Here is a 19813-nt window from a genome sequence, read left to right on the forward strand (position 1 = left end):
CTCTTCTCCAAGAGAAATATAAGAAAATGTATAATTTTACTGTGCGTAAATACAACGGGATTTGTGCAATTATTTCAAAAGATAAAATTGCAGATTTTTTCCTATTGTTTCGTAAGGACAGCTTTGCTTCTTCTTTAGATAACGTTGGATAATATCAAGGGTACAAAGGTGACATAATGTGAAAATTTATTTCATAAAAATGTTTGATAACGTGCGAACGGTCTGTGCATAGAACATAGAGTATACTAGAGGCGAAACTCCTGTCGGACACGGAAACTTTTTAAAACGTTGGAAAGCGTGCGATATTTGAAACGTAATATACTGTAAAAACGTGAAACGTAATGTAACTGGAATATCCATATACGTTGAAGACGAATTTCACATCGAGTAGCAAAATATGTAATTCTGAAGCTACGTTCATAGTGTACAAACTTTCGGAAAAAATGCGCGAGTTTCGCCTCTATAAGATTACTGTAGAGTACTCTGTGGACTGTGACAGAGCTGAAGCTGGCAGCATTACGTGTCTACAATTCAATTTGAACGTGTGTTTGATTACGTTTTCAGCTAACATGGAAACACTGTCATGCTCGTTCGTAGTTAAGTACCAAAACATTTTACCGTAATTTATGACTAAATCATCTAGATTTTCATAGTGGAAACATGTTGATTTACGATGTTCTGCACAAAGAAACAGTGTATCATTCGGTTGTCAGCGATCTTCGGAACTATGGGGTCAAGTACCGGTTCAAGAAGAGCATGTTCAAAACTGAAAGACTTGAAGGGAGCAAGCAAATCTCGAAGAAAGTGTTCAAAACCCCCTTATCTTATCAATCGTTAGATGTCGTGAACCTGTCCTCGGGTGGTATTGTTCATGTGCCGATTTTCGTTAGTCGAGCCACTGCCTTTTTAGAGAAATATGCTACCCAAGAAGGATTATTTAGAAAAGCAGGTTCACAACTTCGTCAGAAAGAGTTGATTGTCCGCTTGGACAATGGTGGAACCTTGGGAGAGAAGCACCACGCGATCGATGTGGCTAATTGCTTGAAAACGTTCTTTCGAGATTTACCAGAACCATTGATCCCTTATGCGTACCATGATCTATTCGTACACTGTGCTATGCTGAAAGCTTATCAAGTAGAAGCATTGTTATTGGCCTGTATTCTTCTGCCACCGCATCATCTCAACACTTTAGCATTTTTCATGGAATTTCTACGAAAAATATCACTGTACGAAAAACAAAACAAAATGGGCATTGATAATTTAGCAAAAGTAATTGGACCGAATGTAATGCCTCTGCAAGAAACTACCATGTCTGCTGTGCAGATGCGTCTTGAATTGCATTTGATTGTTGTAAAGGTAATAGATTAGTTTTAAATGTTATACATTATATAAAAACTGTATATACATGATGCAGTTTATTAACATTGTTACAGATTTTAATTGAGAATGCTGAGAGTATTGGTGTCTTACCGGTTCATATAACACAAGCCATTTCTATGGAAACGATCGGGAGTACCGATAATGAGTTAGATGTGTCTGATAGCCATTCACGTCTTAAATCAAGGAAAAAGAAACACCGCAGTGGAAGTCTTACACGTAAGCCACACCTAAGTGCCTCCAACCTCAATCTAAGTATGTCTGTGAATCTGTTAATAGTAATTTATTCTTTATTTTGCTAACATTAATAACATTGCTTCTTAACAAACACAAAATTTGGCAGTTTATCTTAACGTTCTCTTAACTAACACACTAATGCATTTGCCTGATTAATTAACATAGCTTCATGTATATCTTTTATATATGTAGAATTTGTGTGCATTTGTACAATTTCTGTCTTTAGGAATGTTTAATGGTTTAAAGAAGATGGTTGGTAAAAGTGCTGTACCTGAAGAAAGCAATGTGTTAGATAACCAAGGAGTTCCTGAAAATTGTGATCCAACTAATGCATCAACTGCTAAACCAACAAAGAAAAGGAAAGTACTTGAACGAGCAGAACTATTGAGTACAAAGAAAAAGTGTGTACTAAAATGTACATTGTTATTTGAAAGCTTGAAACATTGCTCAATAAAGGGTGTTCCAAGCTTTTATACAACGGTCTGCCAATTAATTAAATATTTATGATTTAATCTGTGTTGTAGGAGAGTTGTAGATAAGACAGATAAATCTAAAAAACTGAGACTCAGTCTGGATCGTTTTGTACCAAGGAAACCAGTAAGAACATTTTTATATATTCTGTAACATGTATGTTTGATATAATACTTTTATATCTTTCAGAAAACTATCGACGAAGATTCGGAATCCTCCGCAAACAATTTTGATACGTACACAGAACGCCGTTGGAGTTCCGTATCCAACGCGTGCGATTCGCAGAGAAAGTACAGACCGTACAGCGACGATGTATCACAATTGAAATTAATCTTAAAAGACAACGAAGTAACGAGCGAACTCCAGAAGGAGTACAACGACTTATTTGTTGACGCGGATGTTAATTTATCGGACGATAGTGACGAGCAGGTCTTGCTAAGAAAAGTAGATGATATTAATATTAGGAAATGTTCGAGCTCGGATGAACTGAAACTGGATAACTTTTCGTACCCAGCGAGACGAAGATTAACTTTAAATAACTTTAAAACGTATTCGCACATCGAGGTCTCGTCCGTGAACAATCAGTCCGAAGAATATGTTACAATACCGAAAAGCGAGTACGAGGACATTAAAAACAGAGTTTCTGCGATTGAATCTCGACTCTCTCAAGAGTTTGCGTGTGTAGATAACGAGGAAAATGTTAGTTTATCACCGCCTTCTGTAAAGAAAGTACAAACTGCGTATGAGAAGACTTTGGAGGAAGCTAGTATAGAAAGCACAGCGGGTACAGATTACTTAGCTAGGAAACTTGGAAAGGAGCTTAAAATTCGAAGATCCGGCGAGCACAAAATTATAAGGTCTCCTAGTGCCCGGAAGATAGGTAATTTAAGAAGAAGATCGCAGGAGAGGACTATGAGGTAAAGGAAATGTAATTCAACATTTTTTATAAAGAGTACAGCCGAATAAGGAGGTAAAATCAGCCCCCAAAACAAATTGATTGATGATTGAACATTTTTTTATAAAGTGCATCATAGATTTGATCACCGTATCCGGCTATGCTATACTTTTAGCATTTTTCTATATGTTTTCTTGATTTTCATTTTCAATTTGCAGCAAACGCGTTAGACGGTCCGCTTCATGGCACATTTCTCACGAGTCGAATTCGTACAAACAAGTGTCATCAGCTGAGAAGTTCAATAATAGTTACCACAATGAGAAAGCCTTCTTGAATTGTACGCACGCCGAGAGCTATTTAAAACCTGCATCCACTTCTCTTTGGGAAGAAGAGAAGAACAACGTTATTCTAAATAATAGACGCGAAGAGTTCAATCATTTAAACGCGTACACGACAAATCACAGTCTAACTTCGATCGGAACCGCAGTGCTTCAACCAATAAAGAACAGAACGCACACGACCGTCCGACGAGTGTCATCTTTCCATGGAAACGAACTGACGAACACTACAAATATTTTTTCTAACGAGAAGATTGAGAAATTGAAGAAGACTAATAGCCAGCAAAATATTGCGTGTAATACACCTACTACCGCGTCATTAACTCCGAAACTTGAATGGAAGAAGTCAACGTCTTGGAAAGATGCCGAAGGATATTTTACATTGACAAGTCAAACGAACACCCCTGTCAATCAAACTGGTCGCGCGTCGATCGCCAAACTAAGAACTCAGAATGCTGGAATGGTATTGGCTAAGGCAAAACTGTTTGACGAATGTACATCGAAAATGTACGGTCATAACGCTGCAATGCATAAAAAGAATAAATGGTTCGCCGCGAATGATAATCAGTTTACGCACGATTGTTCCGAAAGGACGGATCTCTGTCAGAAGTCGAATAGAAATGTAAAAAACAGAAGTACAAAATTGTCGTATAAGAGCTCGCCATCTCATGTTGGCATTGAGATAGACAGTACACCTTTGAACGAGTATAACGGTAAAACTTATTATACTTCGCAAAACTCGGAGGTTAAAGTTAGTACACCAAGTGTAATAACGAATACGCAGGTGATTGCTGTCTCGAATGTAGCGCATCACCAAAAAGAAAATTTAAGAACACCACCTATGGTGAAACACACTAATACGATCTTAGAAGAGTCCAGATTAAGTATGTATAAACCGAGTGGTAGTTCGCTCTGTAGAACTCCGCATATTAAAAAACCATTAAGCGTGAAGACACCAAAAAGTGCTAAAACGTTATCGAGAAGACCTATGGTAGACTCTCGCAGAACACCGTTGAAGGCTGTTAGTCAAATAGGAACTCCCAAGTATCAGAGTCCTAAAGGTATCTTGAAGACACCGAGAACTGTTAGGCACACCTAATCCGCCGATGTATAAATCTATTAAAGGCGTGTTTAAACTCGTCATCTATGCTATTAAGCTTTTCTAAAGATGTGATCTACATCGCAGTGAACTATGACTTTAAGTAAATACAATAGAAACAATTATAATGTAGACCCTAATATAAATAATATTTTTACTATGCTTACAATGTAAGTAGGATTGGATTTATCGCAGTATTCTTCAATATGATTAAGTTATCGTACATAGACATTAATGATAAATACTATTTTGAGTATGTTAATTAATAACATAAGTGTGTGATATTGTATAGTCAAATAATCGAATCGTTTTTATACAATGAGTATTCATATAAACACGTTTTTGAAAATTTTCGTAGCCCACGAAAAATATATATACTTTTAACTGCATCGAGGAATTTTACTCTCAAGTTTGATTTTAATTCGAAGAAGTTTTTCATACACGCGCAATGTATACATTTTTCATTGTACTTTATGTATAGGTATAACATATCCAACGAAGTACAAAAATTATATCTTGTTGTTAACTTGAATATCGCTCTATCTATTAGTCCTATAAATTTGTGCCATGTATTTCAACTGCGTTGATACAACAATGTTTTGCTAGATTTTAACGAAATCATCAATATATGTATATTTTAACGTATCGATTGTTTCACAGAGATTCTTTCCTCTCGATTCGAATAAAATTACGAATCCTAGAAGACCGAGTCCCAGTGGGCAATTTAAACGAGCTAGGCGGACTTTATTAAGAAATGTATTTACGAATATTTTGTTACTACTAAATGTTTTATACGTATTTATAGTGTTCGAAGGTAATATAAATGTCATCGTAAAGTAATAATATTAATGATAGTAATAATTAAACGTAAGATCATTATTATTCTTTAAAAATCTTTCCTTCTATTTCGCAAATTGGTCGCTACACGACGTTTTCATATAATTTTCTGTAAATAATCGTACCACATCATAGAAAATGACTTTGGACCGCGAAACGCCGCTTTCGAATACCTTTTTTGAGATTCGGCGTATTTGCGCGCGGTCCACGTGGTTCGAACGCAAGACAAGCATGAACGTTTGTCTTACGTTCCGCCAATAGGATCGCACCGTCTGTCCCGTTCGGATCTGTCAAGTAGAAATAGTACACGTTCGTCGCGGCCGAACAGGAGGATTATGACAGAGAAAATTCTCCATTGTTGGCAAACCGAAGCTACGTTTAATCGAGAGCAACGTGAACGTCAGGTGAAGTGTACGAAATTCGGCATAGGTAACTCGCCCGTAAAATGTAGCGTTCACTGCTAAATGCATCCGTTGATAGTTGCGGCTACTGTCGTTTTGATAGCAGCGCCTCGTTCATTCTACATAGTCGAACCTTACAGCTGTTGATACGTAAATTATTGGTGCGAAAAGTGTCAGTGAATATCTCATTCGGAAACACGGCTACTGGCTTAGTACAAAAACCGGCGCAAAAATGAGAGAGGCTGGGATAATGCTAATAACCACGGCGCTAACATGCGCTGTAATTGGCAACGCTTATTATCAAAGAAAACAATTTTACCCGACAGTAGTTCACATAACCAAATCAAATCCTAGTATGTCCGTAAGTTTCATTGTTTTTCTCCTGCTTACAAGTACTCTCTTTGAAATTCAATCGATTCCACGCGGTCGATCGAATGTTCATGTGAAATTTCATCATTTACAACGAAAGAGTCGATAGCCTATACGTTCTAGTTGTTTTTGTTGTTCTCTGTGTCTTATTGTTGCTTTTTATTCAGGTGATCTATGCCCAAGCATTAATTCTAGTATTTATGGTAAACGCTTTCCTGCGAAAAATATTTTTTGGTACACTGCGTGCTACTGAACTCGAGGTAAGTAACAGTGTATGCTACGAAACTGGTACAGTAGGTGCTCGCTCATTGCACTCCTGTTCTTTATTTTGTTTGCGCAAGGCGGGGAATGTAGCTTAGTGGAAATGACAATGGGGAAGTTACAGATAGGAAATCGTTTGCAGTTGATTGGACACCATGCTCATTGGATAAACCAAGAATCTTGCATGAAATTCCTGTTTTTGTGCAATGAGTCAGTACCTTCCTGAAATAAATGGAAAAGATTGATGAAGATGTTGCCGATAGCTGTAGCGATATATTTTGACAATGACTACTGTTTGTTTACAGCATCTGTTGGAAAGAGTATGGTACGCAGTGACCGAAACGTGTTTGGCGTTTACTGTATTTAGAGATGACTTTAGTCCAAAATTTATAGCATTATTTACACTTCTCTTGTTTTTGAAGTCATTTCATTGGTTGGCCGAAGATCGTGTCGACTATGTAAGTATAATAACAAAACAATCATAATATTCGCATTACCTGGTACAATCAATGTTTCATTAATGAAATTTTTAGATGGAAAGAAGTCCGGTAATAACATGGCTGTTCCACCTAAGAGTCGGTACATTGTTGACTCTTCTATTTGCCATAAATTTAAACATGATCCATTACGCGTACAACACAACAGCCACAAAAGGTCCTTCCGTACAATTAGTATTTGGTTTTGAATACGCGATTCTGTTGACTGTTGTGTTCAACATTGAAATCAAGTATATACTACACTCGATAGACCTGCAAAGTGAAAATCCATGGGACAATAAACCAGTGTTTCTGTTGTATACAGAATTAGTAATTGGACTGTTGAAAGTGAGATCTGTTTGTTATAGATTATATCTGATCGTATCCTAATCACGGACGTTTAATACGAATTTCATTTCAGGTTATTTTGTACGTTGCTTTTGTCACTCTGATGATAAAATTATATACTTTACCCTTGTTCGCGCTTCGTCCAATGTATTACACAATGCGAGACTTTAAAAAAGCATTCCACGACATTGTAATGTCTCGCAGGGCTATTCGAAACATGAACACACTGTACCCCAATGCGACGCCCGAAGAATTGGCCGCCGCCGATAATGTATGCATAATATGCAGGTAATTATAATTATTTCCGTTTTTTTCCGTATTACGCAAAACTCTTACATATGCATGACCGTTTCAGGGAGGAGATGGTCACAGCAAGTAAAAAGCTACCGTGCAATCACATTTTCCACACTGCTTGTCTTCGGTCGTGGTTTCAACGCCAGCAAACGTGTCCCACTTGCCGCTTGAACATCTTAAGACCCGTCAACAACAATCAAGGAAACAGGCAGCAGAATCAACCTCAAGCAGGACCACAAGTGCCTCAAGCTCCTCAAGCACCTCAAGCACCAGAATTTAATCCAATCGGTATGCGTCTTGTTACGAAAGAGAAAGGAATTGTGCTGGTAGATCAGCTGATTCTAGAGGTGCACGAGAACCGGGTGCGGAAATGTCGGGTCAGGACGGGTCAAGAATTTTATTCGAGGTCGCCGACGAGTTCTTAAGAATTTTCTAGATTCTCTAATATATCAGGATTTTCGAAAATTTCGTTATACCCGGGAACCCCGAAAATTGTCGAGAACCCGACCCGTCCCGACCATCACCGTTCACGCACACCTCTGTTTCTCCTCGGTAAGCTTCGAATTCTAGCGTTTACGTTTTGTTGAATGTAGTTCAAGTTTTACCGGCATTTTGGGCTGGATTGCAAGCTCCAGGTGCAGCGCCACAACAACAAGTGCCGCCGGCCACGCCGCAGCAACAAGGTCAAAACACTACACCGAACACGCCCACGGCGTCGTTTCAAAATTTAGCGGCTGGTGGTGTGCCATTGGTCCCACCACCATTTCCTACCATGGTACCATTACCACCTTTCCCTACTCCGCCTCCTAATTTAACAGAATTGAGTGAAGAGGAGCTCAGAGCGATGGAAGGCAACCTTCGACAAGCGGTAGAAGCTAGAATACAAACGCTACAGCGAATTCAGCTATTGCTAGATGCTGCCAGTGCTATGATGAACCAGTATCAGACAGCAGCTGCTACTGCTAAGTTTGTATCAGTTTCTACGTTTATGAATATGAAATGATTCCGATGATTTTATTGTGATAATTAGTTGAGTGTTTGTACGATTACAGCATTCCAGTGCCAACTGCTACGAGTAATATAAACGTTACGTCGGACGTTTCTTCATTAGCACAACCAGGAACATCTAAAGACACGAGTTCCGAAGCTGAGAACATTAGCTCGGAAATGAAAGCCGAGACACACGTTCCTACTACAACTACTTCCAGTGAAAGTATGAATACATTATCGGGCACAAATAGTAACGATGTAACTCCGGAATCATCGGTTAGGAATGACGCCGAATCGAGCGAACAAGAAATGTTGCGAAGGCGTAGGCTACAGAAATTTTCAACTCAACTCGCGACAGAGTAAATGTTCGTAAAGTTATGTGATAACTTGTGTAATATATAATGATTTGTACCTCGATTAACGACTCAAATGGTTTGCAGATAAACGCGTAACGGTTATGGTTTAAAAGTTTAAAATTCAAGTTCAAAGTTGACTTTATGGTATCAATAATCTCAAGTGTATCGAATAAATTTGTCTTCTTTTTTATACATACGTACATATATACATATATATATATAAAAACAGGTTTAGAAAAGAGTAACCAGACAAAATATAATTTCAATGAATGCCACGTGTACCAGTTAGTTTATGCGTGTATATATATATATATGTATACTTTACACAGTGGTTCAGGTCCCTTCGAAGTGTTTTGCAGAATAACTCTTTTTACATCCATTAAATTGCTTCTTTGTCATTTGTCCGATAGTTATTGAAACTTGACGCTTTCGATCCCGTGATGTTTATATTGAAAGTCGAACATAAACAGTATACTGGGTCTTGATTGCTTACATCACCATACAAACTTTACGAATTACATCTTACATTTTGTAAGGAGTGCTTGTGTATGTAAATGAGAGTGGTAATATCAGTCGGTATAACGTGACTGAATAAACAATTGTTTTAGATAATTATCATTGTATGTAATAAATTTATTTCTTTAATAATGTTTTTATTTTCACTGTATAGATTTGTACACATTTATATGATCCATTAAAGGTAAAATTGTTCGCAATAATTTTAAACAATGAATTTAAATAAAACGATAGAATGTAATGAGTAAAAAATAAATTATATTACGCACTCGTCTCGAAGTGAGTAAAAGCGAATTTTTTTGAGACTTGAAATTGTAAAAAGATGTAAAAAAATTGCATTGCATTTTTATTTACAAAGAAACGAAATATTTTATTATATTTAAGTTGTACATACATTAAAATAAGCTTGAAGTCATTGAGAAAAATGTACAATTGTTACATATATATTTTAATGCAAAAAAAGCAAATAGTACGTAATTTCTTGTTCTATAATGTCATAAAAATAACAAAATATAATAGTTTTGCAAACAGCAGTGTAAGCTTAAAATTTACACAATTTTGCTTACATCGTTTATATTTATTACAATGAATGATGGACTAAATGTAAAAAAACAATTAGTATTATTCGCTGACTTTTATTGATCAGTTGAAAGATAATTATAACCTCATTTTTCTACGTCGAAGATGCGCAAACTCGTTGCTATCGTACAGAAAGTAAATCCGATCTCATAACATGTTAATTTTTCATTACTTTACTTACTGTAAAAAATCGTTTTCGTTTGATGCAAATAAATTTCAACGTAGGCAAATAAACGAGTATGTAATACGTGTACGAAAAAAATTTACCAGATGTTAACAAATCAGTTACACGTAATTTTCGTTGCATTGTTTACCATTTCATTGAGTTCTTCCCTAAGTAGCTTTGTTTATGGTTAATTTATTATTGTCATATTATTTTTGGCAATTTATTGTTACTGTTTGATCAATTTCGTTTAATATCCCGTCAAAGCTCCAGCATATGCATTTAGGTGCATTATGTGTGTAGGATATAAATAGTACGCAATATTTTGTTCTTTCTTTTGCAAATCTTTCATACAAGTCGTAAAAATGTCCAAATTGTCTGTTTTTCAATTACATCAAATTACACATGTACGTATCAACACACGTATTATGAAACTTTACATTCGTTTATACGAACCTATAATTTAAAATGTCATAGGTATATTTATCTTGAAATGACAAATGAAATGGCATAAATGCTCCTGACATTTATCAGACATAATAGTTCATTATACGTTGAATGTTTTTTTATGTATTTTCGTAAATATCGAGTATATATGATTCTATTTATTTTATCCACCCTGTATACATTTCTGCTGAAAGGAAAAATTATATCTTAAACACTGAGTAATCTACAAATTTTTGTTATATAAGATAATATTTAATATACGATTGTAAACACAATAGTCAATGTTATATTGTTAAAACTCAATATTAGTACGTATACATTGTGCGAAGGCGTTCAAAATTCATTGCAAAATCATTTCAAAAAACAGTTGTTAATACAGTGGAAGATCGAATCGAGAAATTTTTTATATCTTTTACAATTTCTAAGATCGTAATGGTGATTTACAAATCAGTGAGTAAATTATTTGTTTCTTGGACACACGATATTTCACAATCCGAAGAAATGTATCGCAATAAACGACGATTTTTCTAGGAGTTCGAACAATTCTAGGACTCCGAAAAATTAAGAAATAATCGTCGGCGGACAATCCGTTGATTGCGTGTTAATAATCGTGAACTATTTAAAAAAAAAACTGCGAACGAAAGTCACGGTAAATCGTATTGCGCGCTGAAATCCTTGAGGCACACGAGGCGAACCCCGTAGCGCGTTGTTGTGATCTAACATGGCGGAGTGTAGTGTTGTGGCTGTTCAGTGTCTATGTCAATTTTAGAGTGATTCTGCTTAATAAGAACGAAGGAACTGCCATGGTCGGCGATCACGGTACGGCGGAGGATCGAGCAAAATAGACGTGCGTGTGCGAGCGTTCGTATCACGAGAGGATCGAGATTAATTTCGCTCTTGTTTGTCGCGGGAACCGTACACAGCGGCGAGAGAGCACGCAGAGTGCCGTCTTCCCAGCAACGAAATTCTCATCGGGGCTACTGGGAGAACGAATTCCCACGCAGGATCGATTCCACGCACTATCGTGGTCCCTTAGGGTCTTATAACCACGACACGTGAATGCGAGAACGCGCGCGACGTGAAGTTTTCCCGCGCGTCCCATGAGCTTTTCTTGGCGCAAGAATCAAGGCTTATGCAACGAAGAGCGCATAAACATCTATTACGGTAAACAATCCCGTTCCGTCAACCGAGGTTCAAGGCATGCGAGCTACGTGACGGCTGATCGTCGCTCGTACGGTATCGCTTCAAATTGATAGCGAAGAGACCCCTGTCGATATCGCTTTTAAAACGGAGGTATTTTACAATTGATAAAAATTGAAAAAAAAACACGTATATATATATATACACACACACACATATATATATATATATAGAAGTGAACGGACATAGGCTAGCAAAGTCTGTCAGTGACTGACTGCGAACAAGCAAGGATACCCTTATGGCGTTTCTGTTTGCTCAGACCGGTATCGTTGGTTTGTTCAAATCGTCCGGAGAGCGTAGCTGCCCGCATCGGTCTTAAGGGAACCTTCCTGCCGAACGGTTGCTCATGTCCTATAAGATAGATATTCTAACAAGAAGCCTTAATGGGTTACAAGAGAGCAATTGACGTATCGATATACGCAGACCGTTGCACATTCGTCGATTCATTGGAGAGTTGAGGGTAGCACATCTAAGAATATTTTCAAAAGCCAAAGAGTCGGTGAAATTCAAAAGGGATGCGAGGTTGTTGGTGATTTTCTAGGACAGCGTGCATAAGTTAGCTTACAATATGACGGATACACGCAGAAGAGTAAAGCTGTACGCGCTTAACGCGGACAGACAATGGGACGATCGTGGCACGGGTCATGTATCCTCTTCGTACGTAGATAGATTGAAAGGAATTTCGCTATTAGTCAGAGCCGAGAGCGATGGTTCTGTTTTGTTGGAAAGTAGAATACAACCTGACACTGCATATCAAAAACAGCAGGTAACAGCATTGTTATAAACTCCTAATTTATGTAGAAGAGATACTGATTGTTGTATAATGGATATAAATTATGGATGAACTGATTACAATTTGTTTTTCGTTTCAGGATACATTAATAGTATGGTCAGAAGGAGATAACTTTGATTTAGCCTTAAGTTTTCAAGAAAAGGCTGGCTGTGATGAGATTTGGGAGAAGATCTGCCAAGTTCAGGGCAAGGATCCGTCTGTGGAAATCACCCAGGATATTGTAGAAGAATCGGAAGATGAGCGATTCGATGATATGCCAGATACTGCACCCCCTATAGAACTGCCTCCGTGTGAATTAAGTCGGTTGGAAGATATTAACGAATTAATAGGAAATTGTTTATCTTCTCAGATGAGGAAAGACAAGTTGGCATTAGCATTAGAATCTGAGGGCTATATCAAGAAACTGTTGAACCTATTTCATACGTGCGAGGATTTGGAGAACATTGAAGGATTGCATCATCTCTACGACATATTTAAGAATATTTTCTTACTCAATAAGAACACTCTGTTTGAAGTAATGTTCAGCGATGACACGATCTTCGATGTTGTTGGTTGCCTGGAGTACGAGCCGACATTACCTCAGCCAAAGAGGCATAGAGACTACCTGCGACAGTTAGCCAGATTTAAGCAAGCGATCCCTATCACAAATGCGGAATTGTTGGCGAAGATACACCAGACGTACCGGGTTCAGTACATACAGGACGTAGTTTTACCAACGCCGAGCGTATTCGAGGACAACATGTTGAACACATTGAGCAGCTTTATATTTTTTAATAAAGTCGAGATAGTGACCCTCATACAGGACGACGAGAAGTTTCTCACCGAATTGTTCCGTCAGTTAACGGACGAGGCAACATCCGATAACAAACGACGGGATCTAGTTCTTTTCTTAAAGGAGTTTTGTAACTTTTCTCAGAATCTGCAGCCGCCAGGGAAGGAGGCCTTTTATAAAACTTTAACAGCCCTTGGTATTTTACCCGCACTGGAAATCACATTGGCAATGAACGACGCCCAAACGAAAACAGCCAGTATAGATATATTGACTTACATCGTCGAATATTCACCGAGCGTTGTCCGTGATTATACACTGCAACAAATAAACAATACAGAACAGGACCAAATGTTAATAAACGTGATCGTCGCTCAGCTGGTCGGCGACAGCGATCCGGAGCTGGGTGGAGCAGTGCAATTAGCCGGTGTGTTGCGACTGCTCCTTGATCCAGAGAATATGTTGGCTTCCGTTAACAAATCAGAAAAGACTGATTTCTTGAACTACTTCTATAAAAATAGTATTGGAACATTGATAGCGCCGCTGTTGGCGAACACGATCGGTGATCGGCCGGCAAGAGAAGATTACAGAACAGTACAGCTTTTAGGATTGATCTTAGAGTTACTATCATTCTGCGTAGAACATCATACATACCACATCAAGAATTGCATACTGAACAAAGATCTGCTCAAACGGATACTGGTCTTGATGAAATCGACACACACGTTTCTAGTATTGTGCGCATTGAGGTTTATGAGGAAAATCGTAGCTCTGAAGGACGAGTTTTATAATAGATACATCATCAAGGGAAACCTATTCGCACCTGTATTTGATGCATTTGTAAGAAACAACGGTAGATATAATCTATTAGATTCAGCTATTCTTGAAATGTTTGAGTTCATTAAATTGGTAAGTATACGCGAATTTTTCTATCCTCAAGCATCTTGTACAGGGCAAGTCGCTTTACTGTTCCACCTGAAGTAATCAAAAATAAAAACAGTTTCATCATCAGACAGTGGATTTTGAGCAAATTTTGGTGGTACAGTTAAGTGACTCGCCCAGTATAGACGTATCGTGGACTAGATGTTTAATGTGCTTGCTTATCTTTTCCAGGAGGACATCAAATCCTTATGTTCGCACGTTGTCGAGAATTTCTCCAAAGAACTAGAAGCAATCGATTATGTACAGACGTTCAAAGCTCTGAAATTGAGGTACGAACAGCATCAAGACAAACTAAAGGACAGAGACAGAGCGGCTCTTGACAGGTACATAGAGCGATCTCTTAAGGGGGTGTTGCACTATTTCTAAAAGTTCACTGTTCCTGACTTTACGTTTACTTAACCTAACTCGGAAAGAACCATTGATTTGAATTGTTCAATAGTGCTACACCCCCTCAACTTCTTGCACTACGATTTTCTTTACATTTATAACGTTTAGAACTTCTCTGTCGTTTATAATTTCCTACAAGAAAAAGAAAAGCTATATTTCTATCAATATTTTCACTAATGGTTGAATATTGACAATAGAGAAATAGAATTTTATTTCTTGCAATTGATGCGTCTAATTCCACGGCAGGGGGTTTAATAAATTTTGCGCTGATGTGCTTGAAATTAATTTGTTGATATTCATGGTTGTTCAGTGTTCCATCCATATTGAGAAATAGTCGATACAGAAGGGACCAGAGACAGTTAGACGAAGAGGAGGAAATGTGGTTCAACGAAGAGGAAGACTTCGATGAGGGTGAGGCGGTCGTACCCGCAGCAGCAGCAGATCTTGTGCCTCCGGCTTCTGCTAAGAAACAGTCGTCAACTTCAAATTCTGCACTTAATCCTGCTCTTGCAGATTCGAAAAGCCACCATCAGCAGCAGCAGCAGCAGCAGTCTGTGTTGAACAATAACACTGCTAACAATAACATTACCTCGCAGCAATCGCAAATCAACAACAGTACAACAGCGACGAACGAGTCACCGATCCCTTCGGAAGTTAATCCAAACTCGGCTACCGGCACGGTGGAGAAAACTGGTACTGCATTATTTAAAAAGGTATATTCTTTTGTTCGTTGCGCTACAACTTTTATTGTACTCCTCGCCATCGAAGCCTCTGCTACCGTAATTTCGTCGAAAGGAGAGTTAATTACTTCGGCACAGATCTTGAAGAGAATACGAGAATTCTTTCGAGAAGATTTGGAGCTAGACAAGGCTAATTGCCACCACCTTAGGGTAATGCTACTACACTTTGTCGCAACTACAATGATTCGCCATTCTGCTAATGCACAGGCGACACAAGATCGGTTTCATATTTTCAACAAATTTTTGTATACATAGGACATTTTGGCAAGACATGATTTCAGCGAGATGGAGCAGTGTCTTTTATTTAAAATTTTGTACTAATGGCGACGATTTAGCTGATTATAGTTTTGGGCGAACCTGTAGGACCGCACCTATCCTCCGATTTCGATGATTTTTGGATATGTTGTAAATTTTTCCTGTGTATGATAATGGCGGTCAAGAATCATCGAAATCGGAGGGTAGGCAGCTGTGTTCTGGAGATTCGCCTAGTTTCGAACAATGTTGAGGAGAGAACTCGCATTGCAGCGAGCGAGTTCTCGTGCTCGGTTCGAGATGCGCATTAAACGGATGATTTTCCAGGGTTTGGTGGATTACGAGGCCGACTCAGACGAGGAGGACGAGGACACGGAGGTGACGCCTTCGCCGAAACGGCCGAGATTGTCATAGTAGATTGAACCGCTGCTACCATTTCTGGCTACCACTACGTGCACAAAGGACTCGAGATCCGGAGACAGTACAATCAGCCCGTCTTTTTTTCTAAACAGAAAGAGGAAGAAGAAGAAGAGGAAGAAGATCAGTTCTTCTTGAAGTGAGTGGACGCTCGCGTGGAGGCTCAGGTGGTTTTACAAATGAAAGTGGTGGAACAGAGTAAATTGCTATACCTCTTTGTGTGTCTCGGGTTTGTGTATATCACACGAGAGAGCGAGAGAGCGAGAGTAAGAGAGAGAGAGTGAGAGAGAGCGAGAGAGAGAGAGAGCGAGAGAGAGAGAGAGAGAGAGAGAGAGAGAGAGAGAGAGAGAGAGAGAGAGAATCGGTAGTAGAACGTGCAGGTGGGTGAAAAGGTCCGAGAAATGGGGGCGTACACACACACACGTGACCGAGAGGGAGAGGGGGGAAGAGAGAAACAAACAAACAGGAGAGCAAAGGAAAACACGGAAGGAGAACGGAGCCAATGCGAATACATGCACGAAAAGGAAGAGAGAACTTTCTTGAACCAGAGGAGAACGTCGTAACGACGTTCACATAGTGAACACAAGGTCGCGTTTGTGGCCGCACGACGAAATATCGCATAACCGCCCCCGCGAACACGCGTTGATCGCTGGTTAAAACAACAAACAAACAAAAAGGAAACGATTTGCGAAACAAATATAGTCCATTCCACGCTGTCTGGATGAAACAACACCCCGTTGTAGTAGGAGAGAGCGAGCGAGAGAGTGAGAGAGATAATCATTTCACGATTAACAGGCTAAGAAACTCTAGCCAGGCCTAGTGGTTCTTACGAGACGCAGAGCGTTCTAAGCGCGCGCTTAGATCCCATGTAACGATTCAAAAATGGAGGAAACGATTGAAACGAGAAAGCAAAGCAAAACAAAAATAAAACGAACACGAGGTGTGGTATCGTGACTGTACGTCGTACGCATCTATTGCATCTGTTACGGAGACGAGAACGATAAACGAATGAAAGGAAACCCTTAACTATGTATAAAAATGCGAGGCATACCAACAAACGAAAATTCACCATGTGAAAGTACATGATGTACCGCACAAAAAACAACCGAGTGTTTTTGTTTCGCCATCCATCAATTTTCTTATTCGTGTGATAGGTAAATTGAAAACTAATCAACATTACCTTGTGTCTCCTCGACGCACGGACTGATGGTACGGGGGGCGGGGAAGGGGGGTGGGGGGAAAATTACACATAGACATCATGAAAACTTTATCCGATTCGAAAGAAACAACAAAAGAAACAAAAAAAAAAAGAACACAGAAAGAAGTAGTATTTAGTTTGTATATATATGTATATTTGTAACGATTGTAAAACAACCATTCGTGGGTTAAGCAGAGTATAATGCGATTCCTTTACTATACATTCAGTTCCCTTTTAAGGTTCTTTCAACGAGCTTTTCGGTTGTCAATGTAAGTAGTAGAAATTGTACAATAAACATTTGATTTGTGTATATTCACCAGTTTGCACTTCATGCCCGATATTATTTAATCCTCGACGTGGAAACGGAACAAAACAAAACAAGAAAAGAGAGAAAGAAAGAAGGAACGAAAAAGAAAAGAGAGAACGAAAGATGAATCGTGTATGGGCAGAAGTAGAGCCGTGTGGTATCCCGTGCTTTGTAAAAAAAGAAAACAAAAAACAATAATAAAACTAAAAGCGGAAAGAAACACGTTAATTAATTAATTGTACACAATCCGATTCTCGTGGAATTTGAATTGTAATGTTGCGTAACTTCGTAGACACACGTTTTTAAATCGCAAAATTTATTCTTTAGTTTTTCTTTTGTTTATCATTTTAATGAAATGACGAGGCTCGACGAGAAATTCTTAGATGTATGCTTCACACCGAAGAATTGTTTTTCCTTTTTGAAACGCGCCGATTATTGTCATATCACGGCGAAACCGAATGTTCACCGATCTAACTCAGCTCCAGATAATGTCTACTTGACTTTTTCCGTTCGAACGAACTCGACTACCGTTACAACCGAGAAAGCTGGTGTTTTAAGAGTCTGATAACTACATACATACACTCATACACATACACAGAGACACACAGTCTTTTTTTTTTCTTTATCGTTTTGTTTGTCTAATCCAAGATTGGTCTGATCGTTGTTCTATAGACCGTTTACTTTCGATGTGCGCCCAGACTGATTTGAGTTGACCCGATGATAGAGCAAAAGAAAGAAAGAACGAGATAAGTATTATAAGCTAATGTATAGATTTTTCACGACGCGCGCGCCCCCGATAACCGAATAGAGTTTTTAAGACTGCTTTAGAAACCGTTTGTATGTTGGACATTTCATAAATAGCATACGTACATACGTCTGTACGCATAAAAATACGCATACACAGAGCCCCCGCAGGTTTTCACGTCTGAACTGTATGCCAGTATGCTCTACGGATCAAAATAAACAAACAATGTTCTGTAAACACGAGCTTATCGAGCATTTCATTCGCGCTTTCGTGACACGGTCTCTTCCGAGAGCGAAACTGAAACGAACATTCTCTCGGCTCGTTTCATTTTCATAATATTCTCACCGTTTTCATTCTAAATGAAATCTTTCTATTTAGCGATAAATCTCTCTGCATAGAATAATTCTCTTTATTTTTAAGCTTTATTTATTTTAATCTCTCTTCAAATTATCTTCGAAATCACAGATAAATTTCTTCGCGTTCTTAGAATATATCGAATATGAAGCTGATACATTTTTATTGAGAGAAAAATTGAACGGAAATTTATCTTATGATTTTTTTTTTCTGTGAAGTCTTCTTTTCTTCAATTATATACATATATATGTATATATATTTTTTTTTTCCGAGCGAAAGATATCGACGTCTCAAATATACAGAGTTGTATTCGTGCACATTTGTTTTATTTGCACCCGTAGACCGCAACGGAGCCGTTCATTCGTCAGAACCAGGGACACCCTATATATATATATATATATATATTAACTTCCGGAACACGGATTCCGGAAGTTAGTTCAGTCATGTCACAGAAACAGATCCTCTGTGAATATCAAAGTAGGCAAATTCACTGGAGCTGAATACGATATATATGTACATAAAATTAAACTAACAAAAAAAAAATGAAATGAAAGAGTTCAACTTGGACTGATCACAGAAAGAAGAATGGGGAATGGGGGAGAGCGAGAGCGAGAGAAAATGAGAGAGAGAGAGAGAGAGAGAGAGAGAGAGAGAGAGGACGCGAGCGAGAGTGGATTGTAACAAAAGCTAATTATTAATATAGTTAAGAGGATATCGAGTAATGTTGTTCTTTATGTGTTTTACATATATTCACAATTTATATTCGATAACAATGGGACGAAACGATAAAAGTTAGAGAAGAATGGAACGTTCGCGTGGATAAACAAAAAAAAATGCAAATGGGGACATGTAAGTAATGAGAGAAAATCGGAGGGAGTAAGAGGCGGTGAATCGATATCTAAGTGATACTAGAGTAAAAGAGCGCGTGTACGCTATTTAAGCTAAATTTAACACAATACTTATATGGAGTGTTTCAGACTTGTTCGTTGTCGCGACGCTTTCATTGCTGTTTTATTTAAGGGGTCTTCCTGCTTCGACTTGGCTCGTCGATTGGAATTTTTTTTCGAATTTCGCGCCTCCTTTTCACCGACAATCAGTTAACAGCCGTATTTGTAACAAATTGTTCAATTTCATCTCTTTCGAGATAATCGTTAAAATTCATATTTCGATTTTCTTTTCACAAGAAGTGAAAGAAAAAGAAATAAAATTCCAGTCATAAAGTTTTTTTTTTAAATTCTAGTCACCCATTAACCAG

The 19813-nt window shown here is 38.3% G+C and overlaps 3 protein-coding genes across 8 annotated transcripts; all 3 read left to right on the plus strand.

Moving 5' to 3' along the window:
- The first annotated feature begins 45 nt into the window (after nt 1-45).
- Nucleotides 46-5060, plus strand: LOC143361809 (uncharacterized). 3 transcript variants are annotated; one of them, XM_076801496.1, is made up of 7 exons: nt 46-168; nt 565-1356; nt 1434-1632; nt 1841-2015; nt 2139-2211; nt 2275-3002; nt 3199-5060. In XM_076801496.1, exons 2-7 carry the CDS (start codon nt 661-663, stop codon nt 4415-4417), a joined length of 3090 nt encoding a protein of 1029 aa, XP_076657611.1. In that variant the 5' UTR covers nt 46-168; nt 565-660; the 3' UTR covers nt 4418-5060. The 3 variants fall into 3 exon arrangements, with proteins under 3 accessions (XP_076657611.1, XP_076657613.1, XP_076657612.1); XM_076801498.1 differs by having other exon boundaries at nt 1434-1596; XM_076801497.1 differs by lacking the exon at nt 46-168 and having other exon boundaries at nt 379-596; nt 689-1356.
- Nucleotides 5061-5526: 466 nt separating this feature from the next.
- On the plus strand, nt 5527-9397 carry Sip3 (septin interacting protein 3). 3 transcript variants are annotated; one of them, XM_076801125.1, is made up of 9 exons: nt 5527-5683; nt 5796-6016; nt 6192-6284; nt 6591-6743; nt 6819-7109; nt 7183-7397; nt 7465-7691; nt 7997-8369; nt 8456-9397. In XM_076801125.1, exons 2-9 carry the CDS (start codon nt 5888-5890, stop codon nt 8754-8756), a joined length of 1782 nt encoding a protein of 593 aa, XP_076657240.1. In that variant the 5' UTR covers nt 5527-5683; nt 5796-5887; the 3' UTR covers nt 8757-9397. The 3 variants fall into 3 exon arrangements, with proteins under 3 accessions (XP_076657240.1, XP_076657242.1, XP_076657241.1); XM_076801126.1 differs by having other exon boundaries at nt 5544-5658; XM_076801127.1 differs by lacking the exon at nt 5796-6016 and having other exon boundaries at nt 5532-5658.
- Nucleotides 9398-11066: 1669 nt separating this feature from the next.
- Nucleotides 11067-18441, plus strand: Flfl (serine/threonine-protein phosphatase 4 regulatory subunit 3 flfl). Of its 2 annotated transcripts, XM_076801124.1 has the most exons (6): nt 11067-12420; nt 12527-14125; nt 14330-14481; nt 14856-14956; nt 15059-15258; nt 15865-18441. In XM_076801124.1, exons 1-6 carry the CDS (start codon nt 12223-12225, stop codon nt 15949-15951), a joined length of 2337 nt encoding a protein of 778 aa, XP_076657239.1. In that variant the 5' UTR covers nt 11067-12222; the 3' UTR covers nt 15952-18441. The 2 variants fall into 2 exon arrangements, with proteins under 2 accessions (XP_076657239.1, XP_076657238.1); XM_076801123.1 differs by having other exon boundaries at nt 11072-12420; nt 14856-15258.
- Nucleotides 18442-19813: the final 1372 nt, after the last annotated feature.

The sequence above is a fragment of the Halictus rubicundus genome, chromosome 15 (genome assembly GCF_050948215.1).
Source record: "Halictus rubicundus isolate RS-2024b chromosome 15, iyHalRubi1_principal, whole genome shotgun sequence".
In the NCBI taxonomy this organism is placed as follows: domain Eukaryota; kingdom Metazoa; phylum Arthropoda; class Insecta; order Hymenoptera; family Halictidae; genus Halictus; species Halictus rubicundus.